General features: G+C 36.9%; 1 protein-coding gene across 1 annotated transcript in view; it reads left to right on the top strand.

The window, feature by feature from the left end:
- Positions 1-24,251, top strand: part of Oseg5 (intraflagellar transport protein Oseg5) — a 158,406-nt gene that overhangs the window by 69,605 nt on the left and 64,550 nt on the right. The window contains exons 9-10 of the mRNA XM_090410923.1: positions 6,408-6,482; positions 17,790-17,953. Of these exons, the coding sequence (XP_090267049.1) occupies positions 6,408-6,482; positions 17,790-17,953 (239 nt within the window). The remainder of the gene's footprint in view (positions 1-6,407; positions 6,483-17,789; positions 17,954-24,251) is intronic.

The following is a 24,251-nucleotide window of genomic DNA, read 5'->3' as shown; positions in this document are numbered from 1 at the left end:
AACCACCATTACGATGTTGATATAGGGAGAGAAAAAAAAATCCTTCATATTCTTTTCCCATCAATCCATGTCAGCAGCAGCATCTTACTTATATCTGCAATTTTAATTTCACCTGGCTCTGTTTGTGCCAGTAACACAGGGTTTAGTCTTGAACTTATTGTTTAGCTCTATGAACTTAATCAACCTCTGTTGGTAAAGATTTGTAGTGGTATAACATTAAATGAAAAGTATAATTTTGGTTCACTTGACTCTCATTGTGCTCTTTGCAATGGCTGATTACTCACTTTTATATGAAATACACTAGTTTTCACATAAATACAGAAAACCTTGCTTAACGCAATTAATTAATCCATCAATTAATGTGTGCTAAGCAAAATCACGTTAAGTGAATACAATAAACAATAGTAATAATTATAATTCATCCATCAGTTAGCATAAATTTGAAAAAAAAAAATTTAAGCTATATCATCATCATCATCATCAAATTCCTGCCATGTACCCTCAAGGAGTGTACAGGATATGATAGTACTACATGAAAAAATTACATCATTACTAACTTCCTATCTACAATTTTCCTCCAAATCAGTCTGTTACTTGTCAAGACTCCAACATTATCAGATTTTATATTTCTATCGTCTAAGGCACTTTGTACCGTATCAATCCACCTATATCTTGGTCTTCCTCTGGGTTGTTTTCCTGCCAACCTGGCAAAGAACACTCGTTTTGCTAATCTTTCTTCTCCCATTCTATTTAAGTGACCATACCACCTGAGATTAGCTCTGCAAACGCATTCCTGGATGCTGACAATGCCAAGTTCTTTCCTAATATCCTCATTTTTAATATGATATTGCCATTGATGCCATCTGTTCACGCCTCTAATCTTTCTCAGGACTCTCATATCTGCAGTCTCTAGTCTTTGGTCAAGTGTTTTACTTCTAACCAAGCTCTCGGATTCATAAGTTAAAACTGGTTTGAACACTGTATACAGCTAATTTAGTGTTCGGACTAATTTCTCTCTTATTCCATGTGAATTTATTCAATTGACTTCCCATCATACCAGCTTTGCTGATTCTGTTGTCTATTTCTATATTTAATTTACCATCTTCACTAAAAATCGTGCCTAAGTAGCTGAAATGTTTTACTTGTTCCACAGGTTCTCCATTCACAACACAGTTGACATTTTCAATGATTCTGCCTATTTTCATTGTCTTTGTCTTTTTATTGCTGACCTTCATACCATATCTATTACAACAGTTATTCAATTTAGTCAGAGAATTTTTGCAGACTTGTAGCGGATTTATTTAGAAGTATAACATCATCCGCATAGAGCAAAGAGCTGACATTAACATCTCCAATTTTGATATCATGTTTAATACCACTTTCCTTCATAATGTTATCCATATAGATAATGAATAACAGAGGGGATAATGCACATCCTTGTCTCACACCAGATTTAACATTAAACCATCAACCTGTACTTCCTTCAATTCTAACTGCTGATTTACAACTCAAATAAAGACTTAGTATTGCTTGATATAATGCCCCATTGACACCATATAACTGCAGCATATTGAATAGCTTCTCTCTTGGCACCTTGTCATATGCCTTTTCCAAATCGAAAAAACTCAAATACAGATCGTTGTTATATTCCCATGATTTCTCTACTATTTGTCGTAAAGTGAAGATCTGATCCTGACAGCCTGTATTTGACCTGAATCCAGCTTTTCTTCACCCAGCTTTTCTTCACCCAGCTTTTCTTCCACAATTCTTCTCAACTGTTTGAACACTGTTTCTCAAGTATACTTGCATAGATCTTGCCAGGAACACTCAGTAGGGAAATACCTCTGTAATTCTCACATTCAGCTTTATTTCCCTTTTTATATATGGGCACTATGAGAGCTCTACTCCAATCATCGGGAATTCGTCCCTTAGCCCAGGCTTTCTGAACTATGCAGTGCAGCCACTGTAAGACTTTTATACCACCATACTTCAGCATTTCTGGTCGAATATCATCTACTCCTGCTGCCTTTCCACATTTCAAGCCTTTGATGGCTTTTTCTACCTCAAGTATGGATATGTATTCCTGACTGCATGCCTGGTCAGTGTTTTTTACCACTGTGCTGTCATCACTGCTTGTTTCATTTAGCAGTTTTTCAAAGTAATTACTCCATACTTCAACGATATCTTTTTCCCCTGTTTTCATGTCACCTTTATCATCTCTAACTCATTTTACAGCACTCTTTCCTCCATTACCAAGCTTCTTCAACAACCTCCAGAATATTTTGCCACCTTCATGATATTTATTTTCTATATTCTTGCCGAAGTCCTCCCATAACTTTTGTTTAGCTAGTTTTACACAGTGTTTCGCTTTCTTACATTTGTCTCTGTATTCTCTAAGAGCAAAAGCTGAATTATTTGCCAGGAACTTTTGATATGCTTTCTTCTTTTCCTTCACTGCCTCTTTAACTTCCTGTGTCCACCAGGGAGTTCTGATTTTTTTATCCTTGCAGACAACCTCACCACATGGCTCTCTGGCAGAATCAGTCAATGTTTTCTTCAGAGTTTGCCACTGAATCTCCAAGGTTTGATTCCTGTTCTCAAACTCTTTCATTTTTTTTTCAATAATCTTTCTGTATTTCAGTCTACAGTTCACATCTGAGAGCTGCTCAACTTTTATTCACTTTAAAACTTTCTTACATGTTATTCTTTTCAATATGAAATTCAATTTTATCCTGCTCAAGACTAAATAGTGATCACTTCCAATTTCAAATCCTCTGTACACTCTGGTGTCCTGCACCAGGGAGAAAACATCACTATCAACAATAATATAGTCAATGAGACTTTTCTTATTCCTTGCCTCTTCTTTCCATGTAAATTTGTGCACATTTTTATGTTGGAACATGGTGTTAGTAATAACCAGTCCATGTCCTGAGCAGAAATCCAACAGATATTTGCCATTATTATTAGCTTTGCTCTTCTCTCCTTATTTTCCCAAAATATTGTTGTATGTCTCACAATCATTTCCTACTCTGCTATTTAGATCCCCAACAACGACCAACTTTTCCTTTTTCATTGTGTCAGTTGCTTTTTCTAAAGCGTCAAAAAATTCCTCCACTTCTACCTTAGTTACTTTCTGTGGGACCATAGGCACAAATAAGTCTCATTGTCCAGTTCCCCATTCTCATATTTGCCCACATTACTCTACTTGAGACTGACTGCCATTCAAGAAGATTAGCCTCGTATTTTGTGTTGAATACTATGGCTACTCCTTCTTTTCCTTGATTGTCATTGCCTGAATATAACCTTTTGTATTTATTGCTCAGAAAGATCTCACCAGTTTTGGTCTTTTTTGTTTCAGTCACCTCTATTATGTCGATCTGGTACTTATCTGGTACATTTCTTTGCCATTCAGGCCTCTTACGTTGATAGTACCGATCTTTAACTCTGGTGATGTTGAGTTGGGGTTTGTTTTCAGATTTGTTCCAGTAGCTGACTTTTCGCTGTTCGCCCTGGTTCCCTGGCGAAAACAATGGGGGCCTTGTTTAACCGGGCGACGTCCCAGCCGGCATGAAATTTTGTCATGTTGTACCATCAGTTTTTATTTTGGTTTAACCAATAAGAATACAATTTGGTCGGCTAAATCCCAAATTGCCAGCCCATCCTCGTTCATTCAGTATCAAAGTAGATACCCAACAGGGTGCACCACGAGAAGGTGATGATTGGACATTAGTTCAGAAGCCCTGGTCGGTTCTCCACATTCCTTTAAAGGCTATGTGGAGGTCTCCTCTCAGTTATCCAGCTTTGACCCTTAAGCACCCCATTTAAGCTATATTAGAGGATAAAATCATCAAAGTTGATAAAAATCAATTGCTTAAATTTTTATTTAATGTCTAAACATTTGATTGAGCTATTTGTTTTAAACAAAAAAAAAAAAAAAAAAAATTAAGTAAAGATTATTATTTTAATGGCTAATATAGCCTAGTTTTGTTTAGGAGTGCCACAATTTTTACAATGTCATTGGCTCTTTACCCATAAACTTAGGGCCTTACTGAAGTGTTATAAAACTAATATATGAAGAATAAAAAAGGAGGAAAATTTGGACATACTTTTTTTGGATGTTGTTTTCTGTCTCCTTATCCCGGCGATGTAACTTCATCTGCTGTTAAAGGCAGGTTTTTTTTTTTGTGTGAAAGTGGGGGTAAAGTAATGTGGGGGAATTATTTAAAAAAAAAAACATTTTTTTTATATGTATAATATTTTTATTACTAAGGGTGGGTAGAGAGACGGATCTGAAGGTAGAAATTATTTTTTTTTGTGGAAGAGGAGGAATTTAAGGAAAAAAGTCAGGGGTGGGAGTAACAGTATGAACCATTTCGACCCGCGTTATCTTTGGAACTCGTAGCCAAAATGGATGCTATGTCATGCGGCTAGGTGTTTCTTTCTTTGGTGTGCTTGTGTTGTCTCCTATTGGTCAGAGTTTTGACCTAATTTTTATGTTATGGAGCTTCCAACTCTCGGAGATTATGTAGGGTCAGTGGACGTTTATTGAGTTTTTGTCACATTTTATGGCTATCATTTCCGATGTTCTAAGCATTGTTTCGTTGTCTTGTATGTCTAATATTATGGCCTTGTCGATTTGCGGGGTATGTTTTTGTTCAAAGGCATGGACTGCTATTTCAGTTTTTCCTGTACTTTGTATCCTGTTTTTCTTTTTGTTGTTGCATTTGTTTAAATGTTCTGGAATAGGGATGTTACAGTCACGGAAGTGTTCTTTTAGTCTTGCCCACAAAGACCTGATAGTAGAACTTGTGTAGGTGACATCACAGTCTTGTTGGCAAGGAAATTTGTAAACAACATTGTGGTATTCTAATATTTCTTTATGTGTGTGAGATTTTTTAGGTTTTAGAAGTGTTTCCAATTTTTGGTTTGTGGTGAACACAAGCTTAAAGTCAGTATGTTTAAAAAATTTAACAACAACATGTACATCCAAATTTTCGGACTCCCTGTGGGACAAAACATCAGCAGACATTTAGCTGAATTGTTCCTAGAATCACTCCTACTCAACCCTTCCCTCCCTTCCCCTGGCATAACGTTTTATGGCCAATATGTGGACGATATTCTATGCATTGGAGAGCCCATATGCATCACCACCTTACAAGCATCCCTTAATGATTACGGCAACAACAGACTAAAATTCACCATAGAAACTGAACAGGACAAATCCCTAAACAATTTTCAATTTCCTAAACCTGACATTAGTCAGAATAAACAACAAAATAGTCACAAAAATATTCCACAAACCTACACATATCAGAAACTACCTCCATTTTAACTCTTCCCATCCTTATTCAATTAAAAATATCAGTCATCTTAACACAATTCATTAATGCTTACACGTTTTCAACTAATCGTAATTATCTGAACACAGAAATAAAGAAGTTAACACAAATTTTTCAAAATTGGAATTGCCCAACACAACTAATAAATTACGCCAACAAAACAGCAAAAACTAGGCAAAACCACCCGACAACCAAAACAAACTTCCCAACACAAAAAATTATCAAACTGCCATACATCTGAAACACATGCAAAGCCTACAAATACATTTTCAAACACACTGACTATAAGCTCGTGTTCACCACAAACCAAAAATTGGCAACACAGATGCAATTTGAAAAAAATCCAATCCTTTTCACAATTATTATTTGCTGAGCAATGTGTGGAATATTATTTGCTATGTAGTGATTGTCATCAGGAAGTGGGATTTCCTTTTTCATCTTGAAAAAAAAAGTATAGCCCAAACATTTGCAGTTGTCATTATACCACACTGTTGGCTATTGGGGTTTGGTAGCCTAGATGGTTTATCTGGGATTTTCCATTTCCTAGAACCTGCAATTCTGCTTATTAACAAAATTACTTAGCTTAAAATGAGCTTAATCTATCATTATTTTTCCCAAAAAGATTTGACATCAAGTTTTAAGAGCCCATCTCAGTATATAAGGCACACTTCAGCAGCTGCAAAGATGTTTTGAAATCTACAGCTCAGTAGAACATCCTACAGACATTTCTGAAACTTCTTGCATACTTTCATTCACACACACACTCATTTTCCATGGTCTGAATTGCTCAGGGTTTCCCTGTAAATACCCAATAACCGATTGAACCAAATTCATCACATCAGAAAGTTAATTATATGTAGGGCATAGTCATAGTGGAATATAACTATTTCGTTATCTGTGAAATTAGTACTTGCATACTTTTCTTTGCAAATGCGTTTTGCAAACACATTTTTGCACAGTGTTTGCAAAACACATTCCTTAAGGATACTTGAATAGTACTATATCTTTAACCTGATGTGCAGTTTGAATTTGTGATATAAATTGTTGCATTTTTTTTTAATTGTTTAGTACCAAAAATTGGAATACGCCTCAGATATTTGATCTCAAGGAAGGTAATGTCAGTTTAGTTGATCAAGCTGAGAGGTAAGATTATTTTAAGAAAAATATAATGTTGATTTTAGAATTTCAATTTTCAGGTGGAAAAATATGTCAATGAAGTAGTCAAACAGCAAGCAAAAGTATTGAGAGAGAGAAAAAAAAAAAGAACAGGAGGAACAAGATGTGAGATGACAATGTGGGAAGAAACAAGAGGAGAATAAGCATAGAAGAAGCTGAAGCGTAAATGTATTCAGGAGAGAATTAATGAGATTTAAAAATGATTTATTTGATTAGTTGGCTGACTAGAGAACATATCTACTTTTCAACTAATAGGCTGTTGGTTCAAATCCTTTTATAGGCATGGATGCTTATGAAAGTCTTTTGGTGGTAAGATCATTTTCATTGCCCAGTGTGAGAATCCTTAACTCACTCACTTTATAGAAAAATTAAAGTTTAAAAGTTTATCAGTAACAGAGAAGTTGGAAACTTTATGCTCTGTTTTTGACCCAAAAATGAAACAAAAACATGTAATTATATAAAAATATAAATTATTATATTTATATATTAAATAAAAATACCAGGGGTTCTTAAGGGTCAAAGCTGTATAACTGAGAGGAGACCTCCACATAGCCTTTAAAGGAATGCGGAGAACCAACCAGGGCTTCTGACCTAATGTCCAATCCTCAGGTCAGAAGCCCTGGTCGGTTCTCGTGGTGCACCCTGTTGGGTATCTACCTGGATACTGAACAAATGAGGATGGGCTGAAAATTTGGGATTTAGCCGACCAAATTGTATTCTTATTGGCTTAAACCAAAATACAAAATGATGGTACAACATGGCAAAATTTCATGCCGGCTGGGGTGTTGTCCGGTTAAACAAGGCCCCCATTGTTTTCGCCAGGGAACCAGGGCAAACAGTGAAAAGTCAGCTACTGGAACAAACCCTCCCAACTCAATATCACTAGAGTTGAAGATCGGTACTATCAACATAAGAAGCGTGAATGGCAAAGAAATGGAGCTAGCTGAGGAATTAGATAAGTACCAGATCCGCATAATAGGGGTGACTGAAACAAAAAAAGACAAAAACTGGTGAGATGTTTCTGAGCAATAAATACAAAATGTTATACTCAGGCAAGGAAAAGAAGGAGTAGCCATAGTATTCAACACTAAATACGAGGCTAATCTTCTTGAATAGTAGGCAGTCTCAAGTAGAATGATGTGGGCAAATATGAGAATGGGGAACTGGACAATGAGACTTATTTGTGCCTATGGAAGGTTCTTCCCACAGAAGGTTCTAATAAGGTAGAAGTGGAGGAATTTTTTGAGGCTTTAGAGAAAGCAACTGACACTATGATAAAGGAGGCAGTGATCAGAAATGATCAGATCAAGATTTACCATAGTTATTGAATTTAATATGCCATTTATGTTCCTTTTTTTCTGATAGGAATTGTGCATCCTGTTTTACCTATATAGGGCAAATTACAGGTACAATGTATACATTATACTCGAGAGGGGGGCCAGGCAAGGAAGGGATCCTTGGATGGATGAGTTGAGTGAGTTCTATAATTTTGCAAGAGGTTTAAAGGTTGCATTTCTGTAGTATTCTCTTTATTTTATCTGATATTCCTTTAATGTATGGAATGGTTACAGCTTTATTGTAATCTAGTTTATTTTTGTTTTCAAGTGAGGTCTTGTGAAGAATTTTGTTGATAGTATTTTGGCTGTAGCTATTTTTCAGGATGGTATTTCTGATAATTTCTAATTCATCTTTAAGTGCTTGTTCACTGGAGCAAATCTTCAAAGCCCTGTTTTGAAGATTTGCTCCGAAAACAAAAACTAGGTGTTAATGACACCTAGTTTTTGTGTTAGGTGGTGGTAGGAGTTTATGGGTATATATATTGGCCAGTATGTGTGGGCTTCCTGTAAATAGTGAAGAAAGGCTGCCAGAAGGAAGTGTATCTAGAAAAGGTGTATCTAAATGTTCTGACTTTCAATCTCAATTGTGAACTGTATGCATTTGTGTTGTTTGTTTAGGTGGCTGAGGAAAGTGTCTAATACCTGGCAGCCATGGTACCAGATTGTGAAATCATCAACATATCTAAGCCAAACTTTGGGTTTGAAAAAAAAGCTTCCATATAAAAGCAATTGGGGAGGAGGGATAATGGCTAGCCAATGGCTGTGCCCTTCTTTTTGTAGGTACAAAGTGTTTTGCCACACAAAATAGCCAGAACATAGTACATGTGCAACATCTGCTTTGATATTGGGAGGGAATTTGTCCTGTAAAAGAAGAATCGTATTATTGATTGGGACATTTGTGAAGAGGACAGAGATGTCAAAACTAATAAATCACATCACAGTGTGATGTCTTTAATTTTGTTTCCAAAGTGTTGTGCATTTTTAATATAGGAGGAGAATGACCTACCAACTCCTTGAGTGTTGATGCTAGTTTCTTTGCTAAATGATGATTGGAGCTGTCCCTTCAATTATACCTTCAACTATCAACCGGAGTGCTATGTTCTGCTTGTGAATCTTGGGTAAACTGTAAATTTTAGGACATTGTAATCACTAGAGCTGATAAAGGCAGTGTCACTGTTATTTTAAACTGAACAACATATTTAGAGAAAAAAAAATGAATCAATTAGTCTCAAACAACAGCATCTATCAACTTGTTAACTATAACCCAACCAATCAGCTAAAAAAGAAAACAGAAAAATTACTTAAATCATTCACTTCTTGGACCAAGAATACAGTTAAAAAAGTACTTCCACACTATGCTCGTTCCCCCAGACAGCAATAATTTCCAACACATATACAGCAGTAATTAATTTAACATTTTTTTAATTCTGGTTACTTGTTTGTATGTAACCAAATTTGATAATTGTGAAGTTTTGATAACATATACTATGCATAATTAATAATTTCTAGTTTTTTTGTGTATAACTTTTGCTAGTACCTCTGATGATGTATTTAAGTCTGATGACTTATGAAACTTGTAGGGTTATATTTATTTATTTTATTAAACTCATCTAAAAACATGTCTCCCAGAAACTTTCTACTGAACCGTTAAACCACAGAAACTTGTTTCATACTTATTATTTGATAAATAATAAATTTATTATTATTTTCATATGGTATTTCCATGGAGTCTAGAGGCTCATCATGGGAGACCTAAGCTAACTAATTATACACATAAAACCTATCATATTGCTCCTTAAACTCATTCAGTTTCAGGGAACTCTCAACTAATTCTGGTAATGCATTCTGCTCATTTACCAACCTAGTCCACACATCCCTACTAACTACACTCTTACACAACTTTAGTAAATGACTCCCTAGTTCTCTGACTGTCATATATTGAAATAAAATTTTACATCAGTTTTATAAAATATCTTAAAAGTTTCTATCGTGTCCGCTCTCTTCTGCCTGCAAACTTTGGGTTTCAGGGCAGCTCATCCAATAATTTTTGTCCAATCAAAATCTCTTCCATTACTTTTCTCGTCCAGTAGGACATTTTGTTCAATCTTATTCATCCACTGCTATTTGTACAATTGAAAATAATTGGACGAAATGCCCTGAAAGCACCTGTGTTTGAGGGCATTCAAACCCAGGTGCTTTCAGGTCAGGTCAGAGGGATCAAAGAGTGATCAGTAGTATCCGGAAGCGTTGTGTTCATTAACAATCTGATGATATTCCAGTCTTGAATGTAGTCTATTGCAGAATTCTTACTACTTTTTTGTTTGCAGTTAGAAATTTCATCTTCTATGCTTTTACTTAATTCTATTCACTTCTTTCTATTGTCATATTGGAACAGTTTACATGTAGAATCAGAGTGCATGTAGGTAGTTGTCGTGGGCAAATCGATGGGGATGAAATGCAAAATTTGTTGTGGGGCAAGTTTCATGATTGTGAGCAAATGAATAGGGAAAACAGCCTGTGGGCAGATAAATGGGGATATCAGTGGGACGGAACTGACATCCCAATTCATCTACCCACAACGACGTTTATTTGTAATCCCCATCCATCTTCAACTTTTATATTTCATTTTATATTTCACATTGTTATCCCCATTCCTTCTGCCCACACTCATTACGCTCAGCCCACAACTTGTTTGGTGCAATAGCAGGACAAGACAGCCCTTAACGACGTTTATCTTTAATCCCCATTCATCTGCTCACGGCAACTTTTATATTTTATCTGTTACACAGCAACTTGTAGTAGGTTAGTCAGTTGACATCGATGGGACAAATTGAGATTGGACGAAATGTCCAACCAGGCGAGTTGAGATTGGATGAAATGTCCGACTGGACGAGTGTTCCATTGGACAAACTTATAAAAGGACAAAAAATCTTGGACCAACTGCCCTCAAACCAACTTTGTAATCCACACACCTTCAACCTATCCTCATAGGGAGCATTCTGCAGACCTGCTACCAGCTTAGTCACTCATCTCTGATTCTTCTCTGCCACCTCCTGGTCCCCAAGAAATCCAGGTGACCAAATCTGTGCACAGTAGTCAAGATGCAGCTAGCCTTATAAAGAGGGATAATAACTTCCCCTATCTCTACTTGTTAGCATATTTTTCAAAGTCCAAGTAATCCTTTGAGCTATTTTACCACTTTTGTGATATACCCTCTGAACTTCAACTCTCTGTCCCATTATTGTCAAGTCCCTAGCCTTATCAATTTCCTGCAATGCAGTACCATCGATATGTATGTATTGATGGTATGCAGCCTTTTCAACCTAAATTGCATAACCTTACATTTTGCAACATTAAATTGACGATCATTATATTTTGCCCACAATGCCAATTTATTTAAATCATCGTACAGGATATCTACATTACCTTTATTAACTATTGTTCTTACCAGTTTTGCATCATCAGAAAACAACTGAATATCTTCCCCTTAAATCTTTCCCTATATCATTAATATGCATATTAAAGAGTAGTGGCCCTAATACAGAACTCTGAGGTACACCACTACTAGTCACCCTCATTCTCCTAGATTCCACTCCACCATGTACTACTCTCTGGTAAATGAGTATTTAGGCTAAGGTGCTGGTTTACATTCGTGTTGCACTTTAATAGAATAATCTCAACGTCTAAGGCTGGCCAACAGCACCTATGAGTGCACCTATCATAGGACTTTAGTCTTTACTTATATAGTCTTTACTCTTAACTTCGTTTCTTCCACTTGTTGTTTCTTGTGTGTTTTTGTGTGTGGTGTTACACTTTTAGCATTGTATTCCTGATGATGTCTCCTTGACTGAGACAAAATATTGAAATTGATTAAACTTATGTAATTATTTTTCTTTATGCTGTAAATTATTCCATTAAAGTACAACACGAATGAAACTACTCTCTGGTGTCTGTCAGCCATCCCCACTATCCATGCTACTAACTTCATATCCATTCCCATTTGCTCCAACTTTTGTAATAGTTTTCCATATGTTATTCTGTCAAATGGCTTTGCAAAGTCCAGCAGTATCTATTTTCTTTATCTAATTCCGCTGTCACTTTATTATATGATGTGAATAAATTACTAAGACAGCACCTACCCTTCACAAGGCTATGCTGCCTACTATAGAGTATTACATCTCTATCCACACACTGTTGAATTTTACCTTTAACTAACTTTTCCAATACCTTAACAACCACTTCTGCTATATTAATTGGTCTGTAGCTTGCTACCTATGTCTTGGAGCCACTTTTGTGCAATGAAACTACCTTACCCTCTTTCCACTCCCCTGGAACCCTGACAGAGCTAAGACTTAGATTGCACAACTTCATCAGAAGCAATGCCAATTCTCTTGCACATTCATGTACACAGGGCTGACATGCCATCCTATCCCACTGCTGTGTTCACATTGATATTTTTCAATATGCTGAACACTTACTGTTCATCTACCTCAATTTCGATGTGCATCTCTGTCACATCAGCAAGTGCAAAATCTCCACCTAGATGATACACCTTTGCAAAATGATCACTCAACAACTCAACTATTTCTTTTGCCTCTGTCACCTTCCTACCACAAGCATTGTTTAAAGTCATTCTACTGTAAAAATAATCATAATCTACAATTATGAATCTTTTTATAATAATTTCTCTATGTTTAATATATTATTAGTTTTTGTTTCGTAACACGTGTATCGGCATTGCGATGTGCCCATTATTAATATTATTATTGGCAAAGTGAAATGTAAAACATTTGAAATTTTGATGTACTTACTAGATTCTGATAGTTATGTTACTTTCAACTTTTGTAATTTAAAATTATTAGGTGTTGTGTTTTTGAAAAGACATTCTCGTTACGCTGATGGAGACAACATGTCTGCCATTATATTTAACTTCTCACTTGCCATTTACCATGGAGTGCGCTGCTCTCCGAGGAGATTTATGGGTGATTGACAGCTGACAGAGAGAGCATTCCATATCGGGGTAATGAGGAACACAAGAGAGAGCTAATGGAAGTTTAAGAATGCAGACCTGAGAAATTTTGTTCTTAGAAATTTTAAGTTTTATGTGACAGTCAGGAAAACATTAATAAAAGATTCCGAAAAGGAATCGTAGAACTATGAATCTTTAAACTGGAGGAATTAAGGCTGCCAACAAGTATTTAATAAATAAAAGAAAATATTGCAGTCAGCGTTCTAATTGAATGTTATAGGAAACACTGAATGTAAAATTTCATCTTCTGTCTTAAGGACACTGGATTACTATGGAAAAAGCAATTGGTGAAATTTTAAACTGTAAAGTGGCTTAACATGAAGAACCCTACTAGATATGTTATTTATGAAGTAGTAGAAAAAACTTCTTTCCCTGGTACAAAAATTAGTAAATTGTGCATCAAATACACCCTCTGTCCAAAAAAGAAACTGAACTTTTGATAGAAAATAAAACACAGGCCAATTATAATTGAGAGTATTTCAATCAAAATACTCTCCCTCAGCTTCGATACAGCGTTTGGCATGGTGAATTAATTGTTAAATGAATTTTTTATATCGGTCTTTGGGATGCTGTTGAGGGTCGTGGTTACTGCGCCTTGAACATTTTCAGTAGTGTTGTATCGCTTTCATTTCATCGGCATATGAAGTCGGGGTGAGAGAAAGAAGTCACAGGGTGCTAAATCAGGTGAATACAGCGAGTGATCCAACACACAAACTTGGTTTTTGCTCAAAAACTCTCTCACAATGTTCGAACAATGAGATGGTACATTATCATGCAAAAGTGTCTTCATGTTGGAGGCTTAATGGATTTTTTACAACACTCAAAAAGAATTAAAATAGAATTTAATACTTCCTATATTTCGTCCTAGTCACTAGGACATCTACGGGGATTACAAAAACAATTAATGTAACATATACACAAATAACAAACAATACTAAGCCCAACCACGTGGGTGACACTAAAGTCCTATCTAGGTAGAGCGCCCTCTAAGGGCAGTAGTAGGTAGCCTGGAATGTAAGGTGGGAACTCTGGTGATGAGTGTTTCCCAAATCTTCGGAAGCTTAATGCAACTGTATTTATTGAGATTTGGTTGGTTTTAGAGAGCTGCTGCTGCTTCTAAGAAAAGTCTCTCTTTCTTGAATTTGCTGTGGTGGAGCATGGTGGTTTTCTTCCATGATACCCTGTGGGTGGTGTCCAAAACATGGTTGTGTTTGAAGATGTAAGACTTTTGTTCCTCTAGACGGATGGATGCTGATCTGCCTGTCTGTCCAAAGTACGCCAGCTTACAGGAACAGAGTACTTTGTAAACTCCAGGCAGAGAGAGAGAGGAGGGAGCTGATCTTTCGTAGAACGAATAAGGGTAGCAAGTTTGTGGTGGGGCTTATATGCTGTGTGTAGGTTGTACTGTTTTAGTATCTTGGCTATTTTTTCGGATGTGCCACAGATGTAGGGTATGGTGATGGCATTTTTAAAATCTTGTTGACGAGAAGGACAGGAAATGGGGGAGGAGTTGATTATTTTTTTGATACCGTGATCGCTGTAGACATTGGAGAGGAAAGTGTTGTGTATGTGGTTAAGCTCAGTAGTGAGGGCGGTTCCACTGGAACAAAGATTACGGGCTCTCTTGGTAAGAGTTTTAATAATGCCATATTGTTGAGAGGGGGGGGGAGAGTTTGTGAATGTATCTGCCTGTGTGTGTGTGGGTTTTCTGTATACGGTGAAGGTAAGTGTATCATTAGGCAGGCATGTGACTAAGGTGTCTAGGAAGGGTAAACAATTGTTCTTTTCCTTTTCCATAGTGAACTGGATTCTTGGATATAGACTATTGAGATGACTGAGGAAGGAGTCTAACGTGTCTGGGCCATGAGGCCAAATAGAGAACACATCATCTACATATCTTAGCCAGACAGACAGGCAGATCAGCATCCATCCCTCTAGAGGAACACAAGTCTTACATCTTCAAACACAACTATGACCATTCAGGCTTGGCTGACCATGTTTTGGACACCACCCACAGGGTATCATGGAAGAAAACCACCATGCTCTACCACAGCAAATTCAAGAAAGAGAGACTTTTCTTAGAAGCAGCAGCAGCTCTCTAAAACCAACCAAATCTCAATAAATACAGTTACATTAAGCTTCCGAAGATTTGGGAAACACTCATCACCAGAGTTCCCACCTTACATTCCAGGCTACCTACTACTGCCCTTAGAGGGCGCTCTACCTAGATAGGACTTTAGTGTCACCCACATGGTTGGGCTCAGTATTGTTTGTTATTTGTGTATATGTTACATTAATTGTTTTTGTAATCCCCGTAGATGCCCTAGTGACTAGGACGAAGTATAGGAAGTATTAAATTCTATTTTAATTCTTTTTGAGTGTTGTAAAAAATCCATTAAGCCTCCAACATGATGTCCTCACAGCACTTAAGCCTCTACACACGCATGCAAAAGTTACTGGCTGCCTGCACCATGATATTCATGCTGCGCAACGAATTCTCGCTATCAATCCCTTCAAAACTTCTAGATAAAACTCACCATTGATCGTTTGGCCAGGCAGAACGAATTCTTTGTGGATGCCCTTGGAATCGTAAAAGCAAATCACTCAGCATTATCTTTACTTTTGACTTCTCCATACGACTTTTTTTCGGATACCCCTCTTCTGGTGGTCTCCACTCAGCACTCTGGTGCTTTGTTTTGGGCTCATACTCAAAACACCACTTTTCGTCACCAGTAACAATTGTTTCAAGGAAGTTTGAGTTTTTACGAGCGGTTTTAATGAGGTCCTTGCAGTGTTCAATTCGATACATTTTTGGTCATTGGTCAACTTGTGGGGAATAAATCGCAAATTCAATTTATGAAGGCCCAAACTCTCAGTCAAAATGTTGTGCACAGTTGATTTTTGGAATCCCCAATCCGTCTTCAATCAATCTCACGGATGATTTCGGGTTTTCTTTGATGAAATCACGCACTTTTTGGATGTTAACTTTGCTCAGTTCAGTTTTTGGATGGCCCGGCTTTTCTTCGTCCTCAAGCGTCACATGACCACTTTGAAATCGCTTAAACCACTCATAAACTTGAGTATGGGATAAGCATTCATCACCATATGCTTTTTGAAGCATTTGATGCGTTTCGGTAAAACTTTTACCAAGTTTAACACAAAAGTCAATCGCAGCTCTCTGTTTGAAACTCATTTTCCGACCTTCATCAAAACACACTGTCACTCTTGGCACTATAACTTGGCTTCTAATGAAACAAATGTCATAAGCAGTTGACACAACACTAATGAATTTTGCCGATTTTGACAACAAAAAGATACAACCGGTGGCGCCACTAATTTCTTCTATTTTCGAAAAGTTCGGTTTCTTTTGAGACAGAGGGTGTAGAACTGCAAGAGGTAAGAATATTTATACTTTACTGAGATAGGAATAATATTATATGCTGCATGAGGGAGATAAAAAAGGATCTCATGGAAAAGAAGAAACTTTGTGTATTTTCGGAAAGGGCCTAATAAAGAAACTGACTCCGATGAACATTTTTGTTGTTGCTAAAAAAAAGGTGTTTAGTCTGGTAGACATGATTAAGTATATGTCAAACAATTCCAATAATAGAATGAGTCAAAGAATGAATTATTTTTATTTTTGGATAAGAAAATCTCTTAAGGTATATTTATTTTAGAAGGCCTTGGATCCAATTAATTTTGTAGTTATTTATAGTTATTTAAAATGTATATATTATTTTAGTCCACACGGTTAGCCCAGTGGCTATGCATTTCACAACCTGGGCAAGGAGTGTCCTAGGTTCGATTCCCATCGACGATGTGAGGAGAGGAGTGTAAGGATCTTTCTCAGCCTTAGCCAAATTAGCCGGACGTGGACAGCAGAGCCTCCCCCCCCCCTCGTTTATCTGGGGTTTGTCATCTTGCAAGCAGGCAAACCAGCCCCTTGAACACACAGGCTACAGGCAAAAATACCCCCCTCCCCCCAATGGCAGGCTCGGCGACAGGTCGGTTGGGGGTTGTACTAACAAAAGTCGCATCACTGTAACATCGGACCCTGCATTGGAAGTGGGATAAATGCATAGAGGAAGAAGAAAATGTATATATTGTTTTAGTTTCATTAAATATATATAATTTTTATTTTGGTCTTGAGCCAGTGATTTTCTGGATTCTAAAAGAAATAGTTAAAAGTCATTGCACCAATATCGGAATTGAATCCTTATGTAATTAATAAACACTTGGAGTAAAAATAAAAAGCAATCTCTAAACACTACCATAGTCATTTTTCCTCTTACTTGTTGCATAATGAAATAACCCTTTTGGGTTAATTTTGCCTGCTTAGCTAATTTTCTTTCATAATCTGATTTGGCCTTCTTACTATACTAATCACCCTTCTTGTTTGCATTTTGTACTACTCTTGAGTATGCTGATCACCTTTTTCTTTATATCCCCTCCATAGTATTTTCTTTTTTTGCAGCTTTTGCTTTATATCTCTACTCATCCACTTAATCCTCCCACTTTATCTTCCTGGCCTTGGGTATGCAGTCTGATACTGCTTCTCCTAAACAACCTCTGAAAATTTCCCATGCATTGCTGACAAAAATTCCATTGAGGAGGATTTGAACCACCAACCTATGATACAAATATTATCCTACTGCAGTCTACCATTCTGCTAATTGAGCTATCAGCAGAAGATATATTATTTATATTATTATATTGTAATATACATTATTATATTGTGTGTGTATATACATATATATTATTAGTATATCATATATTATTTTATTATAATATATCATTATGTATGACATTTTTATATTTATAATGATAAGAGATGATACATATGAGATTTCGTTATTATACTGAAAATAACTTTTGTAAATTCAGTTATAGCCACTTATTCAATTGCAGATGTTTCCTACTGGTAGATGGAGGCGGATTATACCTTTACACATATGAAGGCCGTCCAGTAAGTTCTCCAAAATGGCCAGGTATGAGGCCAGATGTCTTAAACTCTTTCAACATTAGTCTGAGTAATGATACTGTAGCAGTTAGAGACAAAGCAGATGAAAAAGGTAACCTTTAATCATTCTTTTGTAAAATGTTTTAGCAAAACATTTCTAGTTAACTTAAATAGCAAATTAGTAATATCATTTAATGTAAAGCATTGTGATCTCCGATCTTCAAAAAACTGGAATTGTAGCATTAAACTAAGAGGACTGTTATTACTCTAATAGTTTTCAAACTTTTTAAACAGACACCTTCCCCTCCAAGAATTTTTTTTGTAAAACTTATTCTTGCTCCCCTACACTTTACATAAAATAATATTGACCTATAGTTTTCTTAGCATGTATTTTTTTCTGGTAAAACCATGATGTTCTTACAGTATTTTGATAGTTCACAATTATACTGTTATAATTCTCGTAGAAAGGCTTAGACATTGGTTATACGTGCTTATTAAATAACTTAAGGAATTCACAACATACAAAGGATATAAATTAAATTAAACTTTAATCTATATTTCTAATATTTCGGCAACGTCATGTTGCCATCTTCACAGGAACTTAAAATAAAGACATATGCACGCAGGCACTAAACACAGTAAATGAGGACGAAGCAGGAAGCTATTGTTTCTCCTAAAAGTCCAGTTGGTGCCCCCTAGGGGGCTATGTAGGTATTCTTGGCCATTGGGCTGAAGGCCTTCTGATGTAAGTCTCCCAAATTTGAGTCAGTCTCATGTCATTGAAGGACCATTTGCGCATGGAAATCAATGACTACATTGAAAATAGAATGGAGAGAAATCAGCGTGGAAACTTTGTGAACCCTAGCCTGCAAGAGGTCATGACTTGGGTGAAGAATTCATGGGATAAAATCACTGGCTTGCTAATGCACTATGAGAAGGCTACATGGACAAGAAGTGCTCATTTAAGGAGAGCTCTGTTGCTAGACATGAGAGATTAGGGCCAATGGTTCTACAGGAAATGGAGTTACAAGAAATTCAGGCCGGAATTTGGGGTTTGGAGAGTTATGACGCTGTTCCAGAAGAAGATGACATGACTGTATTTGAATAAATGTAGATTGTTGTACATGAAAAAATGAGGCATCCCCTGAAAATAAGCCCTAATGCTTCTTTTGGAACAAAAATGAATATAAGACCCGGTCTTATTTTTGGGGAAATATGGTAGGAAGACTAGTTTTTCAATTAACTGATTGCTGCAGAGGTCTTCAGACAAACACAAGATTCTCCTTCCAGCTGTATTGTTGGAAAATGGAACCATTTGAAGTCATTCTACATATGATTTGCCTAGCATTATTTCCACCAAATCATTTTGTGCGGGTAGCCAACATTTCTCCCATCAAATGAGACTTTTTACACTTAGCAATTCTGTAAGCAACCTTCTATGATGTAAGTATTTTTTTCTGTTACAGATGTGGGCTTTAAAAAAAGTTTCCTTTTGCTTATTAAGAACCTCTAATTTTCTCTGGAAAAATTCTCTAATTTTTGCCAGTGTTTTGCATGCACACTTTGAATATATCATCTCAATTTATTGGGCTTGATGCCATCAGCAGATGAATTATTTGTGCAAACTAAACACAGTGGTCTTTCTTCATCATCATCAGTAATAATCCTTGTGAATTCCAATGATAAATATTCTGGATAATATTTTTTTCAGACTTTGAACTTGTACTTTCTGTTCCTGTCTTTTTGACTCTTTAAACAGTTGACTGTTCAAACTTTGAAGTTTGAACTTCAGTAGACTTCAAACCAGTTATGTATTTATCCATGGTGAGGGGTTATAATTTCACTCTGAAAACAGAGAAAAAATAGTTAATTTTAAATTAATTTAAATTTAAATGAAATTAATTATAGCCATTCATAAGTAAGTTGTCCTAGGAACATATGACAGTAGAACTGATATATTATAAATTTATGGCATGTTTTTCAAAGTAGTGCATTGTAATGTATTTCTGTTAACAGAATAATTAATGATCTTCCTTCTACCAAACTATAATCCAATGTGAAAAGAATTTCAATACTCTACCAATAAAGGGGCCTCAGAACAAATATCAGAGATTTTTTGTAAATTCAAACTATATGCTTCCTTGAAACCAGCTGGAAACTGTCTTCCTTCCTACCATCTACAAAGGATACGTTACCACCTTTGATCTCACGAGGTGTCTATCAAGTACCCTGTTCTTGTTATCTTTGCTATTTTTTACAGACTGACCATTCTGTCTTGATTAGAATCGAAGAGCATCAGGACAATATTACACATTTGGAATCTGACAGGTCTAGCCTTGCTTCTCATGCTATTACACTAGGCACAGAGTTCTTTGGAACCAGACAAATTTGATCATCTTTTCCTTGAGATGTGAAATGCTACAAAATCATCCAAACCTCAGCTGATCAGACTGTATGTCAATCTCTAAGTTTTCAGAAGTGATCACTATTAATTGTTTATAAGTTTTTTAATTAATAATTATTTTTAATTGTTTTTTATCTATACAATTGTTTGCAGTTATTTCTTTAAACTCTAATAGTGTAATCATGTACTTCAGCCATGACTGAGACACAAGTTGATATACATAGTGTGACCATTAAGTAATGAGACAACAGTTATTGTGTCAAAATTGTCAATTACACAGATTCAAAACAATCTCCCTCCATCTCCACACACTGTTTACATCTGTCATTCAGGTGGTCGAAGGCATAGTGGAAGTCCTGAATGGGAATCCCCTTCAGTCTCTGGGTCATGCCATGTTGAATGTCCTCAATGTCACCAAAATGCCCCCCCCCCCTTTCAAGGCACACTTCATCTTTGGGAAGAGGAAAAAGTCTGCAGGAGCCAAATCTGGTGAATGGGTGGAGGAGGATATTCGATCACACAGATTGACGTCAAAGTCAAAAACTGCTTCACAAGTGCGGGCACATTGCCATGCAACAGAAACCAATTGTTGTTGTTGAACGGTTATTTCCTGATATGTCGCATACAGATATTGCATTACTCCTAAATAATACCGACCATTCACTGTAGTGCCCTCAGGAACATTTTCATTTGTCTGTGCAGAAACTGGCTGTCCACAGTGTGGTTCATCAGACAGCCCCCCATAAATTTTTTTAGCTCTTGGCACACTTCTGGAACAGTTTATCCTAATTTACAGTAAAATTTTATCACCACTTTGCTTCATGATGCAAGTTCTGACATGCTCCACTCACACTCTTACTTTAGTGGTTGTCACACGAAAACTGCTGCATCACCTGACTCAAAAGTTGCACCTTTTGAAGCTGCAATTACAACACACTCTAGCAGCCAAAACTATAAACACATTTGTTACTTTTATTCAAAGAACTGTCCTGTAAAAAATCAATCTCACTACTTAACAGGCACATTGTTTATGCATGATTTATGACTCATTATTGTGATTCATGTTTTGAACTTAGTTAATAGTCTGTCTATCTGATGATGTCCACATAATGTTGGATGAAATATTGGAGTTTTTGAATAAATTTTTATATTTTATGTTACATGTGAAAGTTATTTAAATATGGAAGTTGCCAGTTTTTCTAATATTGAAATAAGTGGATGGAATATAGTACTTGTGGGAGTTGCTTGAAAGTAAACAGTAATATTGACCATTACTTTATGCCCTTAGAAGGATCTCATGCCCCCCTCCCTTCCTCCAGGATACATCCCACAATTGGAAAACCACTGTTCTAAGGAATCGTTTCACCTCCATCAATACTTGCATACTACAGTATATTGAGCTCAATAACCATTTTGTTTCCACAAAGAATTAAAACACTTCTTTGTTGATTCCCTTTCAGTTAACAGGTGTATCCTGATGTGTTTCATTTTTTTTATCCCACATATTTTTTTGTAAACCATGAAAGTAGAGACACTGTCACTAACCAGGAAACATACAGATTGCCCACCTGGTTGGCCAAGTAGTTAGTGTACCCACTCTCCAACCAACAGAATGTGGGTTTGAATTTCTCACCACAGGCATGGATGTTTGTGATTGTCTTAAGTGGGAGATGAATGTCATCATCTGGTATGAGACCACTTCCTTGCTTATTGGAAGCCTGAAGTGGCTTGAAAAAAGAAGATCCGTTTTGCATGAAGCCTTTGGTTTCACATCAGCTTGGAAATTATGCAGACAGAAATGCACCTCTAACTTACACATCACTATTCCTGATCCAACTGCCAGAGTAAATGGTCAGTCTATTTCCACAAATGGAATCTCCATACTGTAATTGTGACAGTGTAACTCATACCATTGACATAACTGAAGCTTTATTGTGGATTTGGAATCTGACTGTTAAACTGCGATTCTTTTTCTGTTTTATGCAGTAGTTCCACTTGCTTATTCTCTTATCACTTTCTATATGTACATCATTTGCTACATAAATAAATACTTTCACTCATGCATCAGCTGTTCACAGGTCCCCTTCGATCATTGTAGTTATGCTACTGGAGGTGAAGTTCTCTGTATTCATTTGTTATCAAGAAATGAATACAGAAAACTAAGTGAAATGAATTCTAAAATTTTAAATGTAACATGCAAAATTTAAGGGTCCAATCCTATATGTATATATATACTAGGGGGCTCTGGCACCTATGGCACCTAACCCTTCCTTGTTCCAAATTGGTAGGCCAGTTCTCCTTGAATTCTGATGACTCAAATTTCGAAGACTCAACACTCAGAGTTTCCCCCTGAGGCTCGAGTCTTCAAAAGGGGCTACTCTGAGTGTCGAGTCTTCGAAATTCGAGTCATCAGAATTCAAGGAGAACTGGCCTACCAGTTTGGAACACGGAAGGGTTAGGCACCAGGGAGCGGAGTCCCCTGGTATATATATATACATATAGGATTGGACCCTTAAATTTTGCATGTTACATTTAACATTTTAGAATTAAGTGAAATGAATTTCACTTAATTCTAAAATTCATTTCACTTGCCCCCCCCCCCCCCCCGAGTTCTGGACTGGTAGGCCGGTTCTCCTTGAATTTTGAAAACTTGAAAGGGGGTCGCTTCCCCCCCCTCCCAGGTTTTCAGAATTCAAAGAGAACTGGCAGGCCAGTTCTCTTTGAATTCTGAAAACTGGAAAGGGGTTCCTCCCCCTGAGTTCTGGACTGGCAGGCCAGTTCTCCTTGAATTCTGATGACTCGAATTGAAAAGTCGAAGGGGGTTCTGGCACCTACATTGCCCAAGCCCCCCCCCCCCCCCCCCCCCCCCCGAGTTCTGGACTGGTAGGCCGATTCTCCTTGAATTCTGATGACTCGAATTTTGAAAAACTCAAAAGGGGGTCCAGTCCAGAACTTGGGGGGGGGAGACACCAGGGGGAGGAACCCCCTTTTCAGTTTTCAAAATTCGAGTCATCAGAATTCAAAGAGAACTGGCCTACCAGTCCAGAACTTGGGGGGGCACTTAATTCTAAAATTCATTTCACTTCCCCCCTGTCCCCTGAGTTCCGGACTGGTTGGCCGGTTCTCTTTGAATTCTGATGACTGGAATTTTGAAAACTGGAAAGGGGGTTCCTCCCCCTGGTGTCTACCCCCCTCTCCCGAATTCTGGACTGGCAGGCTGGTTCTCCTTGAATTCTGATGACTCGAATTTTGAAAAACTCAAAAGGGGGTCAAGTCCAGAACTCGGGGGGGGGGGGGGGGTAGCACCAGGGGGAGGAACCCCTTTCCAGTTTTCAAAATTCGAGTCATCAGAATTCAAAGAGAACCGGCCTACCAGTCTGGAACTTGGGGGGGGGGAAGAAAAATGCAAACGGGGGTTCTGCACCTTTTGTGTGTCCCCCTGTTGCCTACAGCATCCAACCTCCCAAGTTCTGGACTGGTAGGTCGGTTCTCCTTGAATTCTGATGACTCGAATTTTGAAGACTCGACACTCAGGTTATCCTCTGAGTTTCAAAACGTTTCAGATAACTTGACAAAAATCGTTACATGAAAAGGCTTATCATTTTATATATATATAGGGTAGATATATATATATATATATATATATATATATATATATATATATATGCCTGCTAAGTGTTAGTGCCCAACCAATTAGGTAGCTACCAACCTTTATGCAAAACCAGGTTTTTCATACAGGTTGTGACCAACAAAAAAAAATCGGTCAACATGAAATGTTTAAGTAGTCCAAAAATTTTTTGAAATTTCCAATGCATTTTTTCCAGCTTGTAGAACTTAAAAAACGAATAAATGTGCTCCACTTATGCTGTTCTGTCTTTATTTTCAAAATAAATTAATTCAAAATTGGGGAGAGAAAAAAAATAACATTCTGTTTTTAGAAAAGCCTATATAAACGCTTCACTCATTCTTTCTGTATGTTTTTTTTTATTTCATGGAATGAAATAAT

Source organism: Typopeltis vanoorti, chromosome 21, assembly GCF_054136105.1.
Source record: "Typopeltis vanoorti isolate ZY-2024b chromosome 21, IOZ_Tvanoo_1.0, whole genome shotgun sequence".
Taxonomy (NCBI): domain Eukaryota; kingdom Metazoa; phylum Arthropoda; class Arachnida; order Uropygi; family Thelyphonidae; genus Typopeltis; species Typopeltis vanoorti.
The sequence above is the reverse complement of the archived record's forward strand: the minus strand, read 5'-3'. Positions and strand labels throughout refer to the sequence as shown.